This window comes from Petaurus breviceps, unplaced genomic scaffold (genome assembly GCF_028583685.1).
Source record: "Petaurus breviceps papuanus isolate PSGF00001 unplaced genomic scaffold, PetGlider_PUasm1.0 175, whole genome shotgun sequence".
Lineage (NCBI taxonomy): Eukaryota > Metazoa > Chordata > Mammalia > Diprotodontia > Petauridae > Petaurus > Petaurus breviceps.
Genome location: NW_027185764.1, coordinates 8,056,969 through 8,084,224, shown reverse-complemented (window position 1 = coordinate 8,084,224; position 27,256 = coordinate 8,056,969). Strand labels below are relative to the sequence as shown.

Sequence of the window (27,256 nt, the reverse complement as noted above, 5' to 3'; positions counted from 1 at the left end):
GATCTCCAGGTCGTACTGACACTGGAGCCGGTGCTCTTACTCGGCTGTGCTACCTGGCCGCCCCTTAACCCTTAATCCTTAATCGGAGGTGGGGAGGGAAGCTTGATCAATGGCTTGGCTGTGTTCCAAGCGCTGAGGAAGGGTTGAGAGGTAGAGACAGAAAGACAGGGAGAGAGATTCTTTTACCAGGAAGATTCCATTCCCCCCTTCAACCCCAGTTCAGTCAGAACAACAAGAAACTTATTCATTCTACCCAAGAGATCAAAAGAGTGATCAAGGCCTTTGAGAGATGCTTTCTCCCATGGGGAAAAAAAATTGCCCAAGTTTGTTGATAATGAATAGTCTATGTTGTATGATGCCCCAGGGTGCAAATCCCATGGTATTCTATGGAGGGTTAGAAATTTTAATTGTCACTTAGAAAATAACGACAAATACAAGTTAATAAAAATCATCTTGCCGTGATGGCATCAAGCATTTCTTTTTACATTTTGCTATTCCAATTTGCCCACCATTTGGGATTGGTCAGTATTTCTTTTCTGTTTACTTTGTCCTTATTGTGCACGTGTTCTTTCCTTCCAGTAGAAAGGAGGCGCCACAGTACCTGGCTCATAGGAGGTGCTCAGTAAATGTTTATTGAATTGAACTGGATGATCCTTGAGGCAGAGTGTTGTGTTTTATTCACCCCTCAACTCCCCGCCCCCCCTGTCCCCCCAGCACCCACCATGATGCCTGGCACAGAGTAGTTGCTTAATAAATGCTAATTGAATTGAATCAAATAACAGTGTCCTATCAAGACTTCTGTTCATAAAAGTTACATATTGTGTCAAGGATGTAGAAAGAGGAAAGAAGAGAGGAAAGAAGGAAGGAAGGAAGGAAGGAAGGAAGGAAGGAAGGAAGGAAGGAAGGAAGGAAGGAAGGAAGGAAGGAAGGAAGGAAGGAAGGAAGGAAGGAAGGAAGGAAAGGAAGGAGAGAGGGAGGGAAAGAAGGAAAAAGAATGCATTAAGCATTTCTTATATGTCAGGCACTATGTGAAGCTCTGGGCATGAAGAGGGTACCCACTAAGAAGGTTAGGGTTGCTCTGGAGACCCCAAAATACCAACACGATGGGTCCTGCCAAATGAATTCGACTCAAGTCTTCTCAGCCAAAGAAAAGTAGAGTTTATTAAAAGTTTGTTTATATTAGACACAGAGTTGAGTCTATGCTAGGTCATTCTATGGCACTTTCACATACATGAAGACACCATGGGGTCTTATATACAGAAGGCTGTGGGAGGAATTTAGGGGGTAGTCTAGAGGAGGAGTTTGGGGAGGGTCTTCAGGAGGAGTTAATGAGGTCAATGAGTGATTAAGGGTGGGAAGTTGCTGGAGGCCACCTGGAGACCACAATCAATGGTGGGCTAGGCCAGTTCAAGGGTGGATTGATAGTGTGAGAAGTCTAGTAACAGAGGATGGGAAGTCTAGTAACAGACTTGACTCATGCAAATGCCTCATCAAATGAGATGATTTAATCAGAGTTCCTATATGGCTCAAGGGAGGGAGTTGGGTGGGCAGCTAGGTGGCTTATTGGATACAGTGTGGGTCCTGGAGTCAGGAAGACTCAAATTCCTGAGTTCAAATCTGGCCTCAGACACTTCCTAGCTGTGTGACTCTGGGCAAATCACTTAACCCTGTTTGCCTCAGTTTTCCATCTGTAAAATGAGCTGGAGAAGGAAAGGGCAAACCTCTCCAGTATCTTTGCCAAGAAAACCTCCAATGGGGTCATGAAGAGTTGGACATGACTGAACTGACTCAAGGACAAAAAGGGGCTGGGAGGGTGAAGGGAGACATTGCCTCCAGAAGACTCTCCTTCACCTAGAGTCTAGTTATATCCAGAAAGAATGAACTAAACCTACCCACAAAAACTTTAGAGCCTTAGGACATTCAGGATTTGAATGACTACTGTCCTACTCCACCACCCCTTGGAAAATTCAACCCCCTCCCCTTTTCCTGTGGATTAATAGTTTCTTCTGGAGGTGTGGCCTAGTTCTCATGAGTTTTTTCAAACCAGCTTCCTGTTTTGGACAGTTATCAAGTTTCCTTTATTTTCCCCAACTCTCCTTACTTGGATTTCCCCTCTCCACACACACAAGGCTTAGTCAGAGGTGCCTTTGTTTAAAAATGGTTGGGTTGTTTGAATTAGGAAGGGGTGGGGGATAGATGCGACTTATGTGTCCTAGTAGAGGAGTGAGCTCTGAGTTGCTGGGTTGGTGGCTAAGTGAGCTACAGAGGGGGCTCAGCTGGGTAGGCTTGGCAGGAAGATAGGTGGGAGGGGAAGGGGCAGGATGGTGTTAAGCAGATGGGGTGCTGGCCCTGTTTATTATATTGCCACAGCAAAGCCTTTGATGAAATCATTAGAGGGTTATGGGGAGTTTCAATGACACCATTAAAGGGTCTTTGTTTCTCTGGTCTTTGGAATGTAGTCCCTTTTGCTTCTAAAGTCACTGGGACAGTGGCCTTCTCTCTACTACTAGACCCTTGTCATCCCGAAGGAATCTTTTGCTCCAGGGTATGATAGGAGATAGGGTTACAAACTATTTCCAAGCTGGTCAGTTCTCATCAGCAAACACTGCCCCCACTCCAGGTGCCTAACATGTAGGGGAGAGGTCCTTAGCCTTCTTTGTATCAAGAACTCTTGGCTGTACAGTGAAACTTATGGATCCCTTCATCAGAATAATGTCTTTTGCTACAACAAGAAATGCTAAATCTCAATTAGAAGTCAATGAAAATAAAGATCTTATTTTTTCCCCATCTGAGTTTATAGACTCCCTGAAATCTATCCATGCACCTCAGGTAAGAAACCCCTAATATAAGGTACTCCTGCTAGCTAGTTTAATATAGGTAAGGCTCTAAGGTCCTTAGGCAATTGAATCCAATCAGTAAATCTTTATTAAGGGAAGAATGGAAGGAAATATGCATTTATTAAGTATCTTTCATATCTTTCATGCACTGTGTAGTGCCTTAGAGACAAAGAGACAGCAATGAAATTCTCTCTCCTCATTAGCAGTGGGACCTTGGACAAGATACTTGTCATCTCTGGGCCTCAGTTTCCTCATTAGCCAAATAAAGGGGGGTGGGAAGTGGAAATAAAGGGGAACTAGCTGACCACTGACATCCCTTACAATTCTAAACCTATGATTTTTAATAGTATTTTGTTTTTTCCAATTATGCATCAAGACAATTTTTAACATTCAATTTTTTACAAAATTTTGAGTTCCAAATTTTCTTCCTCTCTCCCTTCCCTCCTCCTCCCTAAGCCAGTTAGTAATTTGATAGAGGTTATATATGTGCAGTCATGTAAAACATATCTCCATATTAGGCATGTTGTGGAAGAAGAAACAGTTTGCAAAAGGAAAAAAGCCATGAAAAAATAAAGTGAAAATAGTTTTCTTCGATCTGCATTCAGACTCTGTCAATCTGTGATCTTTTTCAGAAGCCAATAATTGTTGCAACTAAACCGGTTTTGCTCCTTTTTCTAACTGCTTGTTTTGCCTTGTCCAGTAGAATTCTCTGGCCCCTCCGGCCTCCTTTTAGACTCAGCTCCAATCCCATCTTCCCCAGGTGGTCTTTCCTAGTCCTGATTCTGCTCCCCCATGCCCCCCATACCTAGTACCTTCCCTTTGAAGATTACCTGAAAATATTCTCTCTAGATCTTGTATGTACCCTCCTTATTTATATGCTGTCTTCCTCACTGAGAATCCTCCTTTGAAAAGACTGGGTTGTTTTTTTTTTGGGGGGGGGAGGAGTCTTTCTTTATATTTCTTGTTACTTAGCACAGTTCCTGGCACATGTTAAGTTCATTTTTCAGCCATGTCTGACTCTTCTTTTGGGGTTTTCTTGGGAAGGATACTGGAGTAGTTGGCCATTTCCTTCTCCAACTCATTTTTACAGAATAGGAAACGGAGGCAAACAGGATAAAGTGACTTGCCTAGAGTCACACAGATAGTAAGTGTCTAAGGCCAGATTTAAATGCAGGAAGTTGAACCTTCCTGTTTCCCAGCCCGGAACTCTAGCTACTATGCCACTCAGCTGCTGCTGCTGCTAATGATAATGATGGTAAAAGCATTTGTAGAGCATTTTAAGGTTTGCATAAAGCATTTTGCAATGGATTACATCCATTATCTAATTTGAACCTCACAACTAAAACATGCCCAAAGATGCAGAGCAAATTAAAGCAGATGAGAGCTCTGGTCTTTTTCCAGTCCAATCAATTATAAATATGAATTTATGAATATTGAATATGCATTTATTATGCACCTTCCATGATCCTAGCCCACTGTGCTAGGCAGTAAGGACAGAAAAAACAAAAAAGAAATCATTCTTCAGTTTGAGCTTACATTGTATGGGGGAACTGAATGTACATAAGCAGATACAGAATATATACAAAGACAATACGTGTGTACACCCATGGAGAGCAGCAAGGGGGCTAGTTCGGTTAGGCAGAAGAGTTTATGAAGAATATGTATAAAAAGACTAGAAGGGTAGGTTGAAGTTGGGTCATAAAGAACTTTAAATGCCAAACAGGCGTTAGTATTTGATCTCAGAGGTAATAGGGAGCCACTGCAGTTTATTGAGTAAAGGAGTGATGAGGGTCACAGGTCAGGCCTGTGCTTTGGAAGTATCACTTCTTTCTTTCTTTGTTCATTTATTTATTTAAATAATATTATTGCCCCCAGGTACATGTAAAGAAAATTTTTCACATTCACTTTTTAAAAAATTTTCAGTTCCAAATTTTCTCCCTCATTCCTTCACCTACCCTCTCCCCGAGACGATAAGCAATTTGATATAGATTATACATGTTCAATCATGTAAAACATAGTGCCAGCAGTATCATTTCTAAAGGATGGATTTAAAAGGGGAAGGAAGGGATGGAAAGGATAGGGTTCTTTCCATTCCTTCCCAATGGATGGGAAGCCACAGGTCACAAAAGTCTGTTTCTCCACGTAGGGTTTAGAGTTAGTAGGGGGTGTGGTGTGGTAGGGGCGGGGTTTGCATAATTACGGGCTTTTTGGAAGCCCTCTGGTCCAGGACTATAAATGGTCAGCTCTCATTGGTCTCTTTTTCGAAGATACTTGGGGGAAGGAGGCAAAGTGATCTAACACAGCTACCTCTTCTCCTTTGCAACAGCAGAAAAATTCACCATGGCCTACCACAGCTTCCTGATTGAGCCCATCAGCTGTCATGCCTGGAACAAGGACAGAACCCGTGAGTGCCCCCTTAGACTCAATTCAGCTCACTTGCCCTGGGCACCTTCTGAGGGCCAAGCATGCGCAGGAGGAAGAGGGGCCCCTCCCCAGGAGAAGCTACTGGAGCAGAATTCAGCGTTATCTAGGCTTCCTCAGGTTTTTGGTGTTGTGAACACCTCTGAAGCTTGTGGGCCCCTTCTCAGCAGAAGTTTTGAAATATATAATGTGTATGTATATGTGTCTATATATTCACAGTAAAATATGTAGGATTGCAAAGGAAACCAATTCTATTGAACTATAGTAATCAAAATTTAAAAACAAGGACCCCATGTTCACTGGTCCAAGATTAAGAACCTTTAATTTGGAGGTCAAACCAAAAGAATACTAGAAATTTAGAGCTGGGAGGCCTTCTAGTCCAACCCCCTCATTTGACAGAGCAGGAAACTGAGGCCCCAAGATGGGGAGTGACTTTCCCAAAGTCACTTAATGAACTAATTACTGACCTAGAAGTGTCAAACCAGAGCTCTCCCCATTGGTCCACATTGCTTCCTGTTTAAGGGATGCTGTGTATGATACAGTGGAAAACTCTAGAGTCAGGTGACATTGGTTCAAATTTAACCTCGCATATTTTCTGCCTTTGTGACTTTGGGCCAGTCACTTAACCTCTCTAGGCCACAGTAAAAGGAGTGGCTGGAAAAACAAACAGATAAAAAAAAGGAGGAATTTGACCAAATGACCTCTAAGGTCCCTTCTGCCTCTAAATTCAGGAGGCGCTAGGAATTGAAGACTGGCTTTGTCTTCTAGTACTTCCCTTATATGAACTCTCTGCCCCAAACCAACCTGGCCTTCTCACTATCCCCCCAGAAGGGCTTTCCACATTCTTCTTCACCAGCCTGCCTTTTGCTCCTACCTTCCCTGCCCCTCCTGGACAGCTCTCCTTACTCTTGACCTATATAAATTCTACCCAACTTTGAAGGCCCAGCTCATAGCTCGCTTCTTCCATGAAGCTCTCATGGATTGTTCCCCTACCTCCATTCCACCCCCCCCCCCAATCCAAAATAGTGTCTCTCTCTTTCCCCCAGATTCCTACTGCCTTGTCTAGACCAGAGGTGGGGAACCTGAGGCCTAGAGATCACATGTAGCCCTCTAGGTCCTCAAGTGTGATCCTTAAGGGCCTTAAGGCCGAAGGTTCCCCAATTCTGGTCTGGGTCAATTCATTTGACATTTAGCATAAGCTGCCTTGTCTTGTTATTCAATAATGCAGACATAACTTATGAGTCTACTTGTTCTGGGCACCATGGTAGGTTCTGGGGATGCTAAAAAACAAACAAACCCAATGCTAGGATCCCCAACAAATACTTTACAGTCATTTGGGGAGGGCACAGAGAGTATAGAAGTATAAGGGGATTTCTGAAGGGAAGCATAAAGATTCCCCATCTTTCTTGTCTCCCCAGCTAATCTGGAAGCTCTTTAAGGGAGGGACTATTTTAGTGGCTTTGTTAGCCCCAGGGAAGGCCCTCCTCCTTTACCCACTGCTCAGGGTAGCTTGGCTTCTCTCTAAGAGCCATCTTTCTTCAGAAGCCTAGCAGTGTCTCTCTCTGAGTAGGCTCTCCACAGATTAAAACCTATTTACCAAGTGGCCCCCAAAATTTTTGTATAGATATTAAAGGTTCAACCTGCACTAATATGAGCAACAGAAATGGAGCTTTCTTCTGAGCCTCAGGGAGGGAGTAGGCCCCTCTGCTTTCCTAGTCCTCAGAGGAATCAGTTCCTATTCCTACATAAATAGATTCACAGCAGAAGCAGGGAAAGTTCTACAGGGTGAGTAGGGTTAAAGGACCATGGCTACACATTGTCTGTGTCCTGTCTCTAATTGGCTTCCCTTGAAATCTTAGCTCCTTTCACAATGGAAATTTGCTGATAAATTACAAGCCAACATATGTTGTTGGGATGAAAGAGCTCTTCTCTCCTTACCTCAACCCTGGTTTCTTCTTCTGTAAAATGGGAATGATAATGGCACCCATCTCCCCAGGCTGTTGTGAGGATCAAATGAGATAATACATTTAGAGTGTTTTGCAAATGGCTCTCCTCTTCCTCCTTCTCCTCCCCCTCTCCTTTTCTTCCTCTCCTCTTCTTCTTCCTCCTCTTCTCCTCTTCCTCTTCTTCCTCCTCCTCCATCTCTCCTCTTCCTCTTCTTCCTCCTCCTCTCTTCTTCTTCCTCCTCCTCCTCCTCTCCTCCTCTTCCTCCTCTTCTCCTTCCTCTTCTTCCTTCTCCTCCTCTCCTCTTCCTCCTCCTCCTCCCCTCTTCTTCCTCCTCCTTTTCCATCTTCTCCTCTTATTATTATTATCATTATTATTACTTCTACTACTGTTACCTTGTCTTCTCATTTACCAAAGGTCTAGATGGCAAAAATTTGCTGTCCTGACACTTAGGAAAGAGCGGCAGACCAGGGGTAAGGAGACCGGTTGTCTAGCACCATCTCTGCCACAAGCCCATTGTATGACTCCCTGTAAATCATTTCACTTATTTCAGCCTTAGTGTTTCCATCTCTGCCCTGGAACTAGCTCCCCCCATTTTACAGACTTGCTGTGCACTCTGAGCTCTCCATTTACCTTTCTTTAAACTGCCCTTGGGCACTCACTACCTGTCCCACTGGGCTAGCCCCAAACCGGGCTTGGTCTGAGTTGCCTTGCTATTGAATAAAAAAAAGAAGTGAGCTTTGGGCAGTTCTTGTTTTCCTTTTGGTAAAAACGTTTGTTGATGCCTGTGAGAGGGGGACCACTTTTGGGTTCCAGTGCAGAAGGACTCTTGAGCTAATCCTTAGCATGAGGAGCCAAGAGAGAGCATGATTTTTTCATATATTTCTCCCATATGTACTCTCCTCCTTCACCCAGCTGTTTTTTCTATTGGTCCCCACATAACCATCATGCCATCCTTGAATTACAGTAGCCGCACTGGTTCTCTCAGACTCTACTTTTTTTTTGGAGGGCAATTGGGGTTAAGTGACTTGCCCAAGGTCACACGGCTAGTTTTGTGTGTGTGTGTGTGTGTGTGTGTGTGTGTTAGGTATCTGAGCCGGATTTGAACTCAGGTCCTCCTGACTCCAGGGCCGGTGCTCTATTCACTGCGCCACCTCACCGCCCCCGACTCTGCTCTTTCTATGCATCCATTGAGAAGGCAGTTGAAATTCTATAGTTGAAATTTAAAGTTGCTAAAGTCCCAAGATCCAGGTTCAAGTTCCAGTTAAGTGACTTTATTTCTTTGGGATTTACTTTCTTCATCCACAAATAAAGGAATAATCTCCAAGAGCTCTTCCAACTCTAAATCTGTGACTTTGTGAAATGAAATTAAAAACAGATTATATCACATTAGTTTCCTAATATACACCACTACCACCACCGAAGCCCCCTAGAAACAAAGGAAATTCAGCAAAACAAACTAACAATGACCTCATCTGGCAGTGCATGCAGCATTCCACTCCCATGATCCTCCTTGTCTCCGCCAAAGACCTTGTTTTCACAACTTGTACCAGGTATCAGTGAGGATATTCCTAGCTTCTCCCTATGTACTTTGAAATACTTGGTAATAGTTTGCAAATTACTTCCTTTATTGCCAAGGCTAAGAGGGTCACCCTAGTGGAAACACAGGAAACTCTGGCTTTGGGTAGATCTTCTCTCTTCCCCTTTTCCCTCCTCAGGATAACTTTACTCCTCTAAGGACTGTCTTTTCCCTTTCTGGACTGGTTTTGCTCATGCCGGAACAGCCACTTTGTCTAAGAGCCACTGAATGTTAGAACTTGTTTTATAAAATTAGACAGACTGGATGATCTCCAAATTTCCTTCTAGCTCTGACATTCTGTGATATTCTTTTCCTAAGGGGTAACAGTCCTCATTTTGTGGAAGGAAAGAAGGAAGAGAGAAAAGACAAAATGAAATAAGCATTTAAAATTTTTTTTATTTTAACATTCATTTTTAAAAATATTGAGTTCCTCATTCTCTCACTCCCTCCAGCCCCTCTCCCACCCAGTGAAAATGGAAGCAATATATATCAGTTATACATGTGAAGTCATACAAAACATATTTCCATATTAGCCATGCTGCAAAAAATAAAAAAGGAAAGAAAAATAAAGTAAATGAAAAAAGTGTGCTTCATTCTGTACTCAGTGTTCATCAATTCTCCTTTGGAATTGTCTTGATCAGAGTAACCAAGTCTTTCCCAGTTATTGTCATCACAATATTGTTGTTATGGTGTGCGATGTTCTCCTGCTTCTGTTCACTTCACTTTGTATCAGTTCATATGTCTTTCCAGGTTTTTCTGAAACCATCTTCCTCATCACAATCACATAAACAGCTTGTTCAGTCATGGGCATCTCCTTGATTTACAATTATTTTCCACTGCCAAAAGAGCTGCTGTAAATATTTTTGCACATATATGTGTTCATTCCCCTCTTTCTTTGATCTTTTTGGGATATAGACTTAGTAGGGGAATTTCTGGGTCAAAGAGTATGCATGGTTTCATAGCCCTTTGGGCATAGCTCCAAATTGCTCTCCAGAATGATTGAGTGAACCAGTTCATTACATCACTAACAGTGCATTAGTGTACCTATTTTCCCACATCCCCTCCAGCATTTGTCATTTTCCTTTTCTGTCATGTGTGACAGAAATCTGATGGCTGTGAGATGATTCCTCAGAATAGAAACAAGCATTTATTAAATGCCTACTGTGTGCCAGGCACTGTGCCAAATGTTTTACATATATTATCTCATTTGATCCTCACAACAACTTTGGGAAGCAGGTGTTATTATTATCCTTATTTTACAGATGAGGAACCTGTGCTGAGAAGGTTGCCTAGGGTCACCCAGCTAGTAAGTGTCTGAGGCTGGATTTGAACTCAGATTTAGACCCAGCGCTCTTGACCCATGTCACACAGTGAATGGTCATGGTTGAACTGGGTCTCTTGGTTCCCAGTCCAACGTTCTTTTTCCTACACTGCATTGTCCATTTGGGTCAGAGCCTGATGGAAAATCATCCCCCTCAAAGCATTTAGTTTCATTATTCTCTGTGTGTTTGGGTATGGGTTCATCATATGCATCTGTGAGCCCGGGGATGCTTGTACATGTGTATGCTTTATGGAAACAAGGGAGGGGAGTGACTGCTTTTTAGGGGTGGTGGGCTAAAGTTTAATTTGTCTTCCACTCATTCCCATCCAGCTTCCTTGTGATCCATAGAAACTTGAACCCAGCCTGTCTTCCCTTTTCCAGTGCTCCCTTCTCTTCCCCCCCCCCTTGATTCCCTGCCTCCCTCTTCTCTTTTCTCCCCCTCTTCTTCTCTCTTCCCCCTCTGCCACTGGCAGGACAGTGACCTTGATAAAACAAATGACCTTGGTTTATCACCCCACAGAGATTGCTATCTGTCCAAACAACCATGAGGTTTACATTTATAAGAAGGATGGAACCAAGTGGACTAAGGTGCATGAGCTTAAGGAGCACAATGGACAAGTGACAGGTGAGTTTGGGTGAGCACCCCTGGGTGCTTCAGTGGGGAGACCCTGGTCCTGACCCTTTCTGTTTCTTCCCAGGGGAATAGAGGTCTGTGTATATAGAGCGAAGGGACAGAGACAGTAGAGCCACCAACAGGCCAGAGGTTCATTAGAAAAGTTTGTTGTTTCTTCATATGAGGGCAATGATGCTCACCTCCAAGGCCAGAGTGAATGTTAGCACTACATGCAATCTTGGAGCATTTGGATAAAGAAGCATGGCTGGGGCAGCTAGGTGGCACAGTGAATAGAGCACTGGCCCCAGAGTCAGGAGGACCCGAGTTCAAATGTGACCCCAGACACTTGACACTTACTAGCCGTGTGACCTTGGGCAAGTCACTTAACCCCAATTGCCTTGCCTTCTCCCCTCCAAGAAAAAGAAGCATGGCAAAGTACAAAGAGCGTTGGACTGGAAATCAGAAGACCTGGGCTTGAATGCTGGCTCTGTATGGCCTTGGGCAAAATACTTCTCTTTGGGCCTCAGTTTCCTCCTTTGTGAAATGAAGGAACTAAATTGAATTGCCAAGTTTCCTTCTGACTTTACAATTCTGTCATCTAGTACAGCCTCTCAAAGGCAAGGGCAGATGTGTAGTCCACAGCACATTTTTACTAGTCCCTTAAACTTGTATCATCAAAGCCCTTAACTTTAGAAACCACAAAGCTGAAGAGCCGATTCTTCCCTCTCCTGATCCTTCCCCATCTTCCTGTCCCTTCTCTCTGGCTCCCAGGCTCTCCCTGAGCCACTGAGACCCACTGAGCTATGACTGACTTTGTCAGTTTGTAGGGACCAGGGACATGAGTGGAGAAGAAAGCCTTTGCTTGGAAAAAGTTCCTTTATCCCAAGAATTCATTGAACTTTGTGGCTCTTTATTCACCCTCATCTTTTGGTTCAGGGAAACATAGTCCCTTTTTCCAAAGAATGTGAGGACCTGGCCTTGGCCTCAGTTTGCACTCCTGGTGACAGGCTCTGTCTTGTTTGTGGCCGACTTTTGAAGCAAGTGACTAAGTGACTTTGTCTTTAGTGTCCCCGTGGATATACCCTCCCCCACAAGGGGCAGCTAGGTGGTGCAGTGGATAGAGTCCCAGGCTTGGAGTCAGGAAGACCCGAGTTCAATCCAGTCTCAGGCATTTACTAGCAGTGTGACCCTGGGCAAGTCACTTCACCCTGTTTGCCTCAGTTTCCTCATCGTAAAATGAGCTGGAGAAGGAAATGGCAGGATCTTTGCCAAGAAAACCCCAAATGGGGTCACAAAGAGTCAGACACATCAACAAAACAACTGAACAGCAACAACAACTGTACTTCCTAGCCTATGAGTCATGTCCTCTGGGGTCTAACTGGACTCATACAAATTTTACATAACAATGTCAGTGTGTGCCAGTGAATCAAGCCAGCACTTACCTTTTAGCAGGGGCCTTCTGGAGACACAATGCCTTTATACCCAAAGGTGTAAATTTCACGATGGGAATTTCAGTCTCTACATCAGGTTGCCTTTGAAGGAGGGAGTTCCCACACTGGGACCTCCTCATAGTGACAACATCATGGGCCTTCCACGTTATTCCCAGGGATTGGGGCTGTAGGGGTGCATAGGAAAGGGTGCTAGAGGTATGAAGACATGAACTTAGAGGAGTCAGCATGGCACAGAGTTAAAGGACCTGGGTTCAAATCCTGTCTCTGATGCTGAGTGCCTGTGTGACCTTAGGCAAATCACTTAATCTTCCTGGACTTTTAGCATCCTCATTTGTAAGATTAAGGGGGCTGGGTGAAATGGCCTCTAAGGTACCTTCCCCCTCTGGATCTGTTCTCGGGTCTGATAAGGAAAGGAAGGGCAAGAGCTCTCCCTGCTGGAATCCCCATGGAATTACAAGTGACCCATTCCCTGCTGTTGGGGTGGGGTTGGTGGGGGGGCTGGGGCACCTGATGCTCTCTTCTGACCCCTTCCTCCCCTCCTCGGCCTGCAGGCATCGACTGGGCACCCGAGAGCAACCGCATTGTCACGTGTGGTACAGACCGCAACGCCTATGTGTGGACTCTGAAGGGCTACATCTGGAAGCCCACCCTGGTCATCCTGAGGATCAACCGGGCCGCCCGCTGCGTCCGGTGGTCCCCCAAGGAGAATAAGTTTGCGGTGGGCAGCGGCTCCCGCGTCATCTCCATCTGCTACTTTGAACAGGAGAATGATTGGTGAGTAGTGGGAGCGTGAGGGTGGACAGAGGAGCTGGAAGAATGGGGCTGGGCTAGGAAAGTACGTGTTTATAAAAAGCCTTCTGTGTGCCAGACACTCTGCTCAGCGCTCTTACAGACATCATCTCATCTGATCTCATCATCAACAGCCCTGGGAGGTGGGCACTATCATAATCCCCACTCGACAGACCAAGAAACCAAGGCAAACAGGTCACACAGATGGTAAAGTGTTGGAGGCTGGATTTGAACTCTGGTCTTCCTGACTCTAGGCCCCTAGCTGACTCTTAGAGGGGGCTTACACCATCTCAGAGGGAGAATGGCCAGATAGAGGCAAGGAGAAGATTCCCTCCCCACCAGGTGCCAGGGCTAGGGGCAGAGAGAGTATTTCAGAACTCTGGCTAGTGAGAAACGGTCATGATTTGATATTTGTAAGGCTTATTGAGTCAGAGATGTAGAGCCGGGAGGGACCTGAGAGACCACCTGACCCAACTCTCTTATTTTAGAGAGGAGAAAACCAAGGCCCAGAAAGGTGAAGTGATTTACCTTGGGTCACAAAGATAAGTGTCTGAGGTGAAATTTTTTTTTTGAGGGCAATTGGGGTTAAGCGACTTGCCCAAGGTCACGTGGCTATTTTTTGTGTTTAAGTGTCTGAGGTCGGATCCGAACCCAGGTCCTCCTGACTACAGGGCCAGTGCTCTATTCACTGTGCCACCTAGCCACCCCCTGAGGTGAAATTTGAACCACAGTCTTTCTGACTTCAAATCCAGCGCTCTACCCACTGTGGGACCTTAGAGAATGTCTAATCCAACACATTCATTCATTCATTGATATATTCATTCACTCGTTTATCTATTTATCCATCCATCCATTTATTAATTCATTTATCCATTCATTCATTCATTGATTCTTTCCTCATTTATCTGTTTTTAATATTTAATTTAATTTTTTGTTTTTATTTTCAATTCTGAATTCTCTCCCTATTTCTGCTCCCTCCTCTACCCATTGAAAAGGCAACAAATATAGTACTCATTATGCAATTATGTATTAGGCATGTCCTACCGTGTTTCCCCGATAATAAGACCTATCCTGAAAATAAGCCCTCCCCTTACTGTGTAAGATTCCTCTAAAATAAGCCCTCCCCCGAAAATAAGCCCTATTGAGATTGCTACTGTAGTGAGGGTGATCCCCTGTGCGACACGCTACATTACGGTACCCTCTGTATGCACCGTCCCCCCCCAGTGAAACGCACGCCGCGCTCTGAGCTGCATCCAATCAGAGCTGCAGCAGTGAGCGCGTCATCCTGTTCTTTATTGAATTCATTATTGAATAAAGGTACATTTTTTTGTTCACATTTACCTGTTTATTAAAATTGCTGTCAATGTTCATTAAAATAAGCCCTCCCCTGAAAATAAGCCCTCTGGTGTTTTTCTGTCCAAAAATTTAATAAGACAGTGTCTTATTATCGGGGAAACACGGTATGTGTCTCATGCATTTGTCATATATGTATACATTTTACATATGATACATACCAAACCTATTTCCACATTAGACATACTTGGGCAGGTGGGAGACCAAAAAAAAAAAAGAAGAAAAAAATTATGTTTCAATCTGTACTCAGAGTTGATCCCTTCTCTGTCTGTAGGTGGATAACATTTTTCATAATGAGTCTTTTGGAATTGTTGTGGATCATTTTGCTGATCAGAGTAGCTAAGTCTTTCACAGTTATTGTCGTTACAATATTGCTGTTGTGGTGTACAATATTTTCCTGGGTCTGCTCACTTCACTTTGCATCAGTTCAAACAAGTCTTCTCAGGTTTTTCTGAAATTATTCCTCTCATCATTTCTTTTTTTTAATTATCATTAATTTATTTTTAGTTTTCAACACTCACTTTCACAAGATTTTGAGTTCCAAATTTTCTCTCCTGTCCTTCCCTCTCCCCTTCCCAAGAGGGTATGCAATCCTGTCATTTCTCATAGGATAATAGTATTTCATCACAATCATATACCACAACTTGTCTAGACAATTTCCAATTTTTTGCCACCACAAAAAGAGCTGTTGTAAATATTTTTGTACATATACTTCCTTTTCCTCTTCCTTGGATCTCTTTGGCATACAGACCTATGGTAGTGGTATTCCTGGGTCAAAGCCCTTTGAACATAGTTTCAAATTGTTCTCCAGGATGGTTGGATCAGTTCACAACTCCACCCACAGTGCATTAGTGACCTTAGTTTTCACACCCCCTCCAGCATTTGTCATTTTCCTTCTCTGTCATGTTAGCCAATTTGATACAGCCCCTTCATTTTAAAGAAGAGGTATCTGAGACCCCAAGAGGGGGAAATGACTTATTTGCCCAAGGTCACCTAGCAAGATAGGGACAAAACTGGGATTCAACAGATTCAATCCAGGAGCATGTTATATCTGAAATTAGATGACCTGTGTTCAAGTCCCTTTTCTGTTGCCTATTGCCATCTGACCTTGGGCAAGCCACTGCCCTGTGCCTCCTTTTCTTTCTCTGTAACATGAGAGAGCTAGATAATTTGGCCTCTGGGCTGTGATCTTACATTTCCAAGCTTGGCATTCTTTGCTCTATTTCCATCTCGCCATGCTGAAATCTAGTTATTTTTACCTGCTCACGAGAGGCAATCTTAATTGGAGTGATTGAGAGAACACTAGGAGTCAGGAGTCCTGGGTTCCAGGTTCATCTTCATCTACCTATGTGCTTTAGGAAAAGTCACATGACCTCCTGAGGTCTCAGTGTCTTCATCTACCTAACGTCACCATCTAGACAATCTCTAAGTCAGGTCCATACAGCTCTAACATACTATGAATCTGTGCTGGATGGATTTGGCTTTTCTGATCAGCAAAGGGAATTCTGATTGTCTGTGTCTGTCTTGGTCCTTCAGGTGGGTCTGCAAACATATCAAGAAGCCAATCCGATCAACCGTCCTCAGCCTGGACTGGCACCCCAACAATGTGCTGCTGGCCGCTGGCTCCTGTGACTTCAAGTGCCGGTGAGTCATGGAGGGCAATGGCTACCCAGGGGTCCAGCTGTCCTGCCCCTGCCCATGGGCACAGGGTGGGGCCTCTGGATCCTGGGACTAGGAGCTTTTAATAGGGATGAAGGGGATTTGTTCTCTGATGTCAGTTGATAACCTTGAAAGCCCTTTCAGAAGGAAACTCATTCGGAACAAATAGGGTTAGTTTCTTTTAAAATGAGAATAGTTAAAAAAAAGTGTAAGGGGATCTAAAATGTCCACTCCTCCCCCCTTCCCCAATTCCAAACGTTTAATTTTATGTACTTTAGTGTTGAACAAATGTAAGTCAGGAGGAAGAAGAGAATGCTAGGAATTTGAGTAAGATAACATGTCACCAAGGCTCCCTAATCTCTGATGCCGGACATTCTATCATTGGAGCCTCATTCTTCTAGCTTGGTCAGTCAACAAACATCTATTCGGCACTTACTATATGCTATGTACTATGCTAAGTATGGAGGCTGTAGATTAAGGCAAAAATATAGTATTTGCTCTCAAACAACTCATATTGAATAAGGGAGTCAACACGCAAATAACTGTGTACTCACAAGATACATATGTGTATGTATGCATGTACGTACACACACATGTCATAAATGCAAGGTCATCTCAGAAGGAATGCACTAGAGTGCAGTGGTAAGGTTAGGGGACAGCCAGGAAAGGCCTCTCTGAGCCTCAGGGAGATAAAGGCTGTGGATCCTGCTGAGGGTTGGAAAACTAAGTTTTTCTTAACCTTAGTAGAGGCACATGAATAAGAAGGAAAGGAAACCACATTAGAGAAAAGGGAAGCTGGAGATGCTAAAGACTAACCTTTATGTGTTGTCTCCCCTAGCTAGAGTGTAAGCTTCTTGAGGACAGAGATTACTTTAGCACAGTGCCTGGCACATAAGTACTGAATAAACGTTTTCTCATTCATTCATTGATCTATTAAAATCTCACAAACTTTTATCATTTCACATCTATTCCAACTAGGGGTATACTGGAGACAGCTCAAACTGGCTCACAAGAGTCAATTGTTAAATTTTCACTGTAAGAACTTTTCCTTTCAGGAATCAGCAGACATGACAGATTAAGAGCTTTATTTATGGTTTTGTTTATTGTGTAGATTTAAGAAAGTGATGGATGGAGAAAATGTTAATAATGCAGATTAACCTTAAAAGGGTATCCCAGGTAATAATTTCTTCTGGAGACCTGGTTGTTAAACATTTGCTAACACATCCTTGAATTCAGCTCCCTGGATTTGTAAATGAGAGAACTGGGGCACAAAGAAACAATGCTTTCCCACCCACCCAGAAATGATTAACCTATAGTCCATGATCCTGGTTTTTTAAAAAAAATTTTAATAATTGTATTTCGACACATCTGGTTTCTTTTGTAATCTCATGCATTTTATTTTATGTATTTAAAACCATTATTCTTTTTTTTTTAGTTAGAAACACACATTTTTATTATTAATGCACTAACAAGAAAATCCCCACATCATCAGATCAAAGAATGTGTGTGTGTGTGTGTGTATGTATGTAAAATCAATACTACTTTGTTGATATAAGTTTCCAGAACTCTTAAAATATCCAGATCCATTTTGATTATTAGATGATTCAAATATCCTTCTAGGTTACAGTTATTTTCATTATTCTGTGAATGAGGTTCATGGGCTTCATCACACCACCAACGTGGGTCCATGACACACAAAAAGAATCCTGGTTGAATCTGATTTTGTTTGAATATAAATGTTGGGGGCTGGAAAACACTCAGTGTGCTTTGTCCAAGCCCTCCATGCCCCACCCATTCACAGTGGACTCCCTTTGGGAGAGCTAAAAAGGACCACACTGTTGCCCACCCAGGTTTCTCTCTTCCTCTGTCCCCACAAAACCCTTTTGTTCACCTGGGCTTTCCTTCCCTTCTCCTCCCCCAGAATCTTCTCCGCCTATATCAAGGAGGTGGAAGAGAGACCCTCACCCACCCCATGGGGCTCCAAAATGCCCTTTGGTGAGTTGATGTTTGAGTCCAGCAGCAGCTGCGGCTGGGTCCATGGTGTCTGCTTCTCCGACAGCGGCAATCGCATGGCCTGGGTGAGCCACGACAGCACCGTGTGCTTGGCTGATGCCAACAAGAAGATGGCGTAAGTGGGAAGCCTGCAGATGCAGTGGGGGACCCCTCTTTCCCTTAAAACCCACCCTACCTTCTTGGAGAGACTGGTGGATGTGGGACCCAGCTACTGGTCTAAGACTAAACCTGTATCTGTAGAAGAGGCCCTTTTGACAAAATTCCCAGCATCTGACCATCCATCCTCTGCTTGAAGACTTAACTTCATCTGCCTCTTGAGGCAACCCATTGCACTATGGGACAGGAGAGGTTTGCTTTTACCGGGGATCCCAAAAGTCTTAGTGGAGCTGGAAGCTTTAACAGCTTAAAGTTGTAACTTTTTTTTTTTTTTTTGGTAATTAAAAAAAATTTACACTTAAATACAAAGTGAGAAAAGAAAAAACATTGCCACGTACACAGCAGACCATGAGAGAGAATTCAACATAAAACAATACATTTCTATTTCAAGAAAAGCTATATAAGAAGTACTGCCCATTGTTCTCAGAGGTGCCCCATCTTTTCTTTGCTTCCTTGTTGGTTTTCTTTGGCTCTTTGCTGTGCACTTTTTACCTCATGTTTTCCTCCCTCCCTCCCGAAGGAAAGCTACAATTAAGCATGGATATACATCTGTCTATGTGTGTACATATAAGACACACATAAACATGGATGAACATACACATGTATATAGTACATGCACACACATATATGACTGTTCTCTGAAGGTGGAGAGCATCTTCCTTCATAGGTCCAAGTCTTTCCTTGTTTTTCTAAATCAACCTGCTCATCATTTCCTACAGTGTAGGAAAGTTCCTTTCTGGATTCAAACAGCATCTTCCTTCATAGGGTCTTTGAGATTAATTTGGATATTTATAATAGTCAGAATGACTTGGTTGCTCAAAGTTATTCTTAAAAGGATGCTGCTGTTACTGTTACAATATTCTCTTCGTTATTCTATGGAAGTCTCTCCATTCCTTTCTAAAATCAGTGAGCTCATCAATTTTTTTTGGAGGGGGGAAGGCAGGACAACTGGGGTTAAGTGACTTGCCCAAGGTCACACAGCCAGTAAGTGTGTCAAGTGTCTGAGGCCGGATTCGAACTCAGATCTTCCTGACTCCAGGGCCAGTTCTCTATTCACTGTGCCACCTAGCTGCCCCAAGTTCATCATCAAGCTCATCATTTCTTATAGCAGTGTAATAGCTTTTTAAGTTGTAAGCATCAATAACTTTGGAGCTTTCATAGCTTAAATCTTCACTAAGGCTGTGGAGACCTGTATATGGAGGTTGAAATCTGTCTCTCAAACTTCTACCCTGTGCTTGGAATTCTGTGCTGTGAGGCCAAACAATCCTCTCCCTCTTCCATGTGAAAGGAAGAGGAAGGCCTTCAAATATTTGAAGCAATTATGTGTTTCTGAAACCACCTCTTCTTTAGCTTAGACATTTCCAGTCCCTTCAGCTGGTTCTTCTGTTGTGGAATTTTAATCTTTCTGGTTTTCCTTCCCTTAGGTATACTAGTTTGCCAATATCCTTTCCAAAATATCATGACCAGAAGTGACCTCTGTATTCCAGATGTGGTCTGACTAGCAGAGTCCACTGGGACTCTGACCTCTCTGGGTTTGGGCATTATGCCTTAATGGGACCAAAGACTTTTGGTTTGCTCGCCATGTTGATAGGCTGAATTAGCAGTCTCCAAGACCATTACAGTTGGATGGTGCAATGGTTAGAGCATGGACCTGGAGTCAAAAAGACTCATATTCTTGAGTTCAAAGCCAGCCTCAGACACTTCCTAGCTGTGTGACCCTGGGCAAGTCACTTGACCCTGTTGGCATCAGTTTTCTCATCTGTAAAATGCACTGGAGAAGGAATTGGCAAACCACTCCAGTATCTGCCAAGAAAACCCCAGATGGGGTCACGAAGAGTCAGAAACAATTGGAAAACTAACTTTTAGCAAGACCATCACATCTTTTTCACTTGAACTGTTATCTAGGCACACCTCCCTCACCTTTACTGTGCTACTGACTTTCTGGATGTCTTGGGGCTTTCATATTTATTTCTGTGAAATGTTTATTATGAGATGTGACCCATCATTCTAGCTTGTTGAAATTTCTGCAGATCCTTTTTCTGTCTGTCCCATGCTGGGTTTTTTTGTTTGTTTGTTTTTGTTGTTGCTGCCATATTCTCTGCTCGCCAGCAATTGCTGGGTTGTGCTCATTTTTTTCTTCTTCTTCCCATCCCCCATGTCAGGGAAGTGGTCATATGGTTAGATAGTCATCCATTCTTGCAGCCCTGCAAAGCCCTCCACTCTTCATCCATCCTTAGCACATCCCTGAGTTTGGGGTGGGAGGATTGGCCATGCCCCTGACTGTAGAGACAGGAAAATTGGTGCCGGCAGGGTTAATGGAGTGAGCTTCATGTGACACCCCTCCTCTCGTCCTCTTCCTTTCCAGTGTGGCCTCCCTGGCTTCGGAGACCCTGCCCCTCCTGGCACTCACCTTCATCACTGAAAACAGCCTTGTGGCCGCGGTAAGCAAGAATAACTCCATTAGTTCACATTGTTCTTTCTTCTTGGATTTTTTTTTTTTTGCCTTTTGGAGGGCAGTTGGGGTTAAGTAACTTGCCCAAGGTTACACGGCTAGTTTTTTGTGTGTGGGTGTTAAGTGTCTGAGGCCGGAACCGAACTCAGGTCCTCTCGACTCCAGGGCCAGCACGCACTGCGCCACCTAGCCGCCCCCTTTCTTCTTGGAATTTGTAATTATTTATATTCAAATAGATGTATTTCAGTCACTTTCCCTGAGTCTCCATCAGGGTTATTTCTTTGTCTAATCATGTTTTCTGTTATAGGGCACTCTATTTGTCTGGTCCTTCCCCCTTGCCCCCATTTTTTCCATTATTTCACAAGAAGTCCATGTGGATTTTTATTCCTCAGACTAATCTTAATTATATTATAATATTTACTTCTATTTATTTAACTGTTCTTCTATGGGAGACAGCTAGGTGGCACAGTGGAGGGTGTGCTGAGCTTGGAGTAAGGAAGACCCAAGTTCAAATTCAACCCTCAGATGCTTATTAACTGTGTGACTGTAAACAAGTCATTTAACCTCTTTCTGCCTTGGTTTTCTCAATCATAAAATATGCATAATAATAGCACCTATCTCCAGGGTCATTGTGAAAATCAAATGAGATAGTATTTATAAAGGGCATAGCAGGATCTAGGCATTTAATAAATGCTTCCTTCCTTCCTTTTTGCTGACTATTTAAGCTGTTTCCATGTTTTTTTTCATAGTTACAACTAAGGATGCTATGATTATCTTTGAACATACAGCTTATTTTTTTTTGTTTTTACTTACTGATGACACTTCCCCCCACACTGAATAGTATTTATTTTGTCTAATTACATGTGAAGATAGTTTTCAACATTCACTTTTGTAAAGATTTTGAGTCCCAAGTTTCTTTTCCTTCCCTCTCGTCTCCCCCCAAATGGCAAGCAATTTGATACAAGTTAAACATGTGCAATCATTTTAAACATATTTCCACATTACTCTGGATGACATTTTCAAAGCAGGTTTCTGTTAATCACTGGAATTAATTAATTAGTTACTGGAGTGAAGAACATGAATATTTTTGTAACTTTTACTATACATTGCTTTCTCAGGAGATGTTCCTAGTTTGCAGTTCCACCAGTGATGTATAAGTATACATATTTTTCTGTAGTCCTGCCAGAACTGAATTTCATTGCTTTTAATTTTGTGGTTTTTTTTGGCCAATATGATGGATGTGTAGTTCCCATTTCTATATTGCTTGAAGACTGACAGACAGAATTCTTTCCCCCACAACAACCACTGTGAGATAGGAAGCTCAAATATTATTTCAAGGCAGCTTAGTATGGATCAAGTGCTAGACTTTTAGAAGTAGAGATCTTAGAGGTCTACATTTGTATCCTTGCTCCAACATTTATTAGCTGTGTCATCATGGACTAACTGAAGCCTTAGTTTCCTCATCTGTGAAATGGGATAATATGTGTACTATTTATCTACCCCTCAATCAACTAGGCCCTGTGCTGGGCACTGGGGAGACAAGGACAAAATATGGAAAAATTCCTGCTCTCAAGGAAATTATTTTCTAGTAGGGAGACAACACATATTAATTCTATATTCTTTGCTTTGTCTTATGGCTTCCTAAGTTAAACTGTGTACGTTTTTTTTAACCAGACCAAGTCAGGAAACCCCCTCTACCAATGCAGATTGGCATGGGTTGGCCATTTGTATTTTTTGAGAGTTGCCTGAGGGCACTGAGATATTAAGGGACTTAGCCAGTGTCACACTGCTAGTATCTATCAGGGTTAAGACTGGAATTCAAGTCAGGACTGAAAGGGCTTCTTAAATTTTTTCCATTTGCGACCCCTTCAGTGCTTCTTAAGCTTTTAAAACTTAAAGTCATATGGGGTCATGACCCACAGTTTAACAAGTGCTAGTTTAGGGCCATTTCAGAAATTGCTGGAGATTCTGTCCTAATTTCAAGTCAAAATTCATTAAATGATTTTGTGTGTACAGTAAAAACACTGCACTTCAAAACATATGGCAGTCTGGAATCTGCGCCAAGGTGTTTCTGGTGGTATTCACTGGTGTTGTGTGGCATGATGACATGTGAACTGCAAAGCACGTGTGTTATGTGTTCAGAACCCATGCTGCAGTGAAGCTGTACAATGCAACACGGAAAGCACTACCAGAAACACTTTGGATTCATTATGTTTGATTTTGAATTAATTTTTGGTTGTTGCCTGTTCAAAAACCTTTCATTGTTGCCAAATTTCTCAAGACCCCCACATTCAGTTACATAATCCCATATGGGGTCACAACCCACAGTTTAAGAAGTGCTGCTCTACCCCCATGGCATGCTTTCTAGCCCACATTTATACGCTTTGGGCAGTGGATAGAGTGTTGACCCTCGAGTTAGGAAGACTTGAGTTTGGGCCTCAGACACTTACCAGCTGTGTGACCCTGGCAAGTCATTTCACTATGTTTGCCTTAGTTTCCTCATCTGTAAAATGATCTGGAGAACAAAATGGCAAACCACCCAGTATCATTATGAAGAAAACCCCAAAAGGGGTCACAAAGAGTCAGACATGACTGAAATGACTGAACAAATAGTTTAGAAAGCACTTCACATAAAATAACCCTCGAAATGGGTACCCTAAGTTTTATTATTTCCATTTTACAAATGAGAAAACTTGAGGTTCAGAGTCATGAAGCCAGCAAGGGGTAGAGCTGGCTCTGGGACCAGACTCCACATCCAAGGCTCTTTTCACCACGTGCCAATGACTCTTTCTCTACCAACTACTAACTCTGGTTTTCTCCTCCCCCAGGGACACGACTGCTTCCCCATGCTCTTTACTTATGAGGGGGGGTCTGGGGTGCTGAGCTTCGGAGGGCGGCTCGATGTGCCCAAGCAGAATTCCCAGCGTGGCATGACTGCCCGGGAACGCTTCCAGAGCCTGGACAAGCGGGCCAGCTCTGATACCTCTGCCAGCCTGGACACCCTGCATAAGAACAGTGTCAAGTATGGGGACGGCCCAGCCTTGGGGCAGAAGGGTGGGGTCCTTTAGAGGGACTGAACATGGAGGCTGGGGCTGACTGCAGAAGCAGGGGTGGTCCAGATGTGAGAGTGGGATCCAGGTGCAGAAGATGGGGTTCAGTGCTCTGCAAGTTGGGCAGAGAGGTTGGTATTGGGCCCTAGGGAATAAGTAGACTCTTTTTGGTAATTGATTGAGTATTGAGTTTACAGTACTTGGGAATTCACAATATAAGACAAGGTCCCTGCCTACCTGCAGCTCACAAGCTGTAAGCTTAGGGATGTGGGTCAGGGCCTCCATGGCTTTCAGTAGTGGGATATATGGTCAGAAATCCATCCAAATCCCAGCCCCATTAATTTTTATAAATTAATAGAGGCCAAATAGAATCAAGTAGCTATTTAAATATATGAATTTTGTTAGTTTTTGGTCTTGTTTTAAGCAAGAACGAAGCAACATCATGTAGTGGAGAGAGAGGGAGACAGGAAGACCTGGGTCTAGTCATGTCTCTGATGCTCCTAGATGTGTGACCACTGACCTCTTGGTGCCCCTGGACAGCTCTCAGGATGATAAGCTCCAAAGAGCTGTAGACGCATTGGTGGAGAGGATTCTCACCCAGGGAATCTGAGTCATGGCTCAAATCGCAGGTCTTGCCTAAAAAAGTACAAAAGCAGTTCAAAATGTGATTTATTCAACATTCTTCATACAAAAATGCCATGTTCTAGGTCTGGAACTAGTAACTGACCAGGAATATGGTATTAAAGAGACCACAGGATCATAGATACAGAGTTGGAAGGGACCCTAAGGGTTACCAAGTCTGGTTCTTCATGTGACAGATGAGAAAACAGGCACTGAGAGTTTTGCTGTTGCTCCGTTTTCAATCGTGTCTGACTTTTTGTGACCCCGTTTGGGGTTTTCTTGGCAGAGATACCAGAGTGGTTTTGCCATTTCCTTCTCCAGTTCATTTTATAGATGAGGAAACTGAGGCAAACAGGGTGAAGTGACTTGCCTGGGGTCACACAGAAAATGTTTGAGAGGTTAATTATTTGTTAATAAAGTACCTGAGGCAGGATTTTAGTCTAGGTGGCCTGGAGAATCCAGTAGGGTATATTCTTTTTTTTTTTTGAGGGGGGAAGGCAAGGCAATTGGGGTTAAGTGACTTGCCCAAGGTCACACAGCTAGTAAGTGTGTCAATTGTCTGAGGTTGGATTTGAACTCAGGTCCTCCTGACTCCAGGGTGAGTGCTCTATTCACTGTACCACCTAGCTGCCTCTGGGGTATTTTCCTAGGCTCCATCTGTTGGGTTCCTTCCCTGAAGTCTCTGAGGGTCCTGCCAGACCCTTAACAGGAAAAGCAGGAAGTTCAGTGAGTTCAAGGCAACTGCTGAACTTAGGCTGAGGCATTGCTATGGGATGGCAAGATGAGGGAGGGAGGAAGAGAACATGGTTATGAGTCTGGGAGGATGGCATAGATCTTTCTTGTGGAAAAGAAACTGTGAGCTCAGGGAGGGCCACCTGTCCTGGGACCGGTGTGCAGAATTCCACAACAGGGCAGAATTGTTCTTAAATCTATTCATTCTCCTTTGCAGTCAGATATCTGTACTCACTGGGGGGAAAGCCAAATGCTCTCAGTTCTGCACCACCGGGATGGATGGAGGGATGAGCATCTGGGATGTGAAGGTGAGTCCAGAATCAACTGGGCTTGGACAAATGGCATCTTGGAATTTCTCAGCCCCAGGCAATCCCCCCAGAAGTAAGGAAGCTGTGGCCTTGAGGCCACATGTGACGTCCTAGGTCCTTGGGTGTAGCCTTGAGGCTGAAGGTTCCCCACTCCCTCAAAACACACTCTATCCAGAGAACTTTGGGCTACATAAGCCACAGATGGAGTTTCTGGTTGTCCTTTTGGGTTCATTTCACAAGAACCCTGGAACCTAGAGTTTCTTCCCTTTAAAGCTTTCTTGGTTGGATGGCTGGTAGGAGAGCTAACTAGAAAGAATGGGGAAACTATGCCCTGAGAGGGATGTCCCTTGAGTTAGGGCTGAGCATGTGGCTCCTGGGGTTTGTAATTTTTATCTAGTTTTTTTTTTCATTATTTCCTCATTCTGAGGACCCTCCATGAAAGGAGGGTTTGCTGTGTACCTCTAGGACTGGTCTTAAGCAAGAACTCAGTCCTGGTCACATAATAGCTGACATTTACATAGTGCTTTAAGGTTTACGTGCTTTTTGTACATTATCTTGTGGGCTCTTCAGAATAATCCTGTGAGGAAAGTGCTATTATTATCACCCCCATTTTACAGATGAAGAAACTGAGTCTCAGACATTAAATTTCTTGTCCACACTCACACATACAAGAAGGGTTTTGAACTCCTGTTTCCTTGACTGCAAGTCAAACATTTTCTCCTCATGGTGGCTATCCACATCCTGTGGTTTAAGGAGCTCCAGGCAGGAGATCAGCTGACAGAGGACCAGATGACAAATGGGGGGGGGGTGTTTGTGTGTGTGGTTAAGGCAGTGTCAGAAGGAAGAGGTAGCTGAAAAGGGTGTTGTCAGGACACCAAGCAAACCGCTGGGGCCAGACCAGAGTGTGGTGATGCATTAGGGCTGCTAGAATCTTGTCAAAGCTCATTAGCTTTAGTGTTGAAATTCAGTCTATCCTATGCTGCTGATTTTCCCCCCTCTCTGTTCCTTCTTTTTTTTTGCCTTTTGTAGGGCAGTTGGGGTTAAGTAACTTGCCCCAGGTTACCTGGCTAGTTTTTTTGTGTGGGTGTTAAGTGTCTGAGGCCAGAACCGGACTCCGGTCCTCCTGACTCTGGGGCCAACACTTTACTCACTGCAACACCTAGCCACCTCTGTTCCTTCTTTTTTTAAACTACCATTTTTTTATAGCATTCGCTATGTACCAGGCACTATGCTAAGTACTTTACAGATAGTCTCTCATTTGTGCAACCCTGGGAGGTAGGTATTATGATTTCCATTTTAAACTTGAGGAAACAGGCAGGCAGAGGTTAAGTGACTAGTCCAAGGTCACACAGCTAGTAAGTCTGAGGCTGGATTTGAACTCAGGCCTTCTTGATTTCAGGCTCAGCACTATCCAGCTGTACCACCCAGCTGTGTCCCTTCTGCCCAGGGTCAGCTGCTCCTGCCCAACCCCAGCCTGCAGGAGGGCAGCAGTGTGATAAGGGAGCTGTCCAGTGACGTGAAGAGTAACCCCCTCTCTCTTTTCTCATTTCAGAGCCTGGAGTCAGCCCTGAAAGATCTCAAGATCAAATGAGCCAGAATACAGTAGGAAGGTGGTTTCCCCACCTTCCCTAGGAGCAGGAAGACCCTCGGCTGCCAGGCATGCTCCAGGATGCCAGCTTCGCCTTCCCCTTTCCCTTTGCAAACCTGACCGCCCAAAGTGGCTAGCAATCCCATCCTTCCCTCTGCAGAGGCCCCTGGGGAGAGTCAGGGGTACCTTTTTCTGAAATGTCCAGGGAGAACACCCTTGACACAAATGCTTTCTTTTATATGTATATTTAAAACAGAACTATGCTGGTCATAAGCTGCTTCAAGACATTGAGAGAATAAAAATGGAAACCGAGTGGTGCCTCTGCCTCTGTTTCTTTCATTGACCATAATAAAATAGGGATAGCACTGG

At 43.7% G+C, this 27,256-nt stretch overlaps 1 protein-coding gene across 1 annotated transcript; it reads left to right on the top strand.

The window, feature by feature from the left end:
* Positions 1-5,088: 5,088 nt before the first annotated feature.
* ARPC1B (actin related protein 2/3 complex subunit 1B) lies at positions 5,089-27,204 on the top strand. Its single transcript, XM_069084726.1, has 9 exons — positions 5,089-5,241; positions 10,623-10,727; positions 12,718-12,940; positions 15,845-15,952; positions 17,889-18,095; positions 20,502-20,577; positions 23,417-23,610; positions 25,209-25,299; positions 26,852-27,204. Exons 1-9 carry the CDS (start codon positions 5,178-5,180, stop codon positions 26,888-26,890), a joined length of 1,107 nt encoding a protein of 368 aa, XP_068940827.1. The 5' UTR covers positions 5,089-5,177; the 3' UTR covers positions 26,891-27,204.
* The last annotated feature ends 52 nt before the right edge of the window (positions 27,205-27,256 follow it).

Bases quoted from the DNA above. Each gene is read 5' to 3' on its own strand.
- ARPC1B (XM_069084726.1), top strand. From the start codon at position 5,178: ATGGCCTACCACAGCTTCCTGATTGAGCCCATCAGCTGTCATGCCTGG. The intron at 10,728-12,717 runs GTGAGTTTGGGT...CTCGGCCTGCAG, and splicing joins GCACAATGGACAAGTGACAG to GCATCGACTGGGCACCCGAG. The intron at 12,941-15,844 runs GTGAGTAGTGGG...TTGGTCCTTCAG, and splicing joins TTTGAACAGGAGAATGATTG to GTGGGTCTGCAAACATATCA.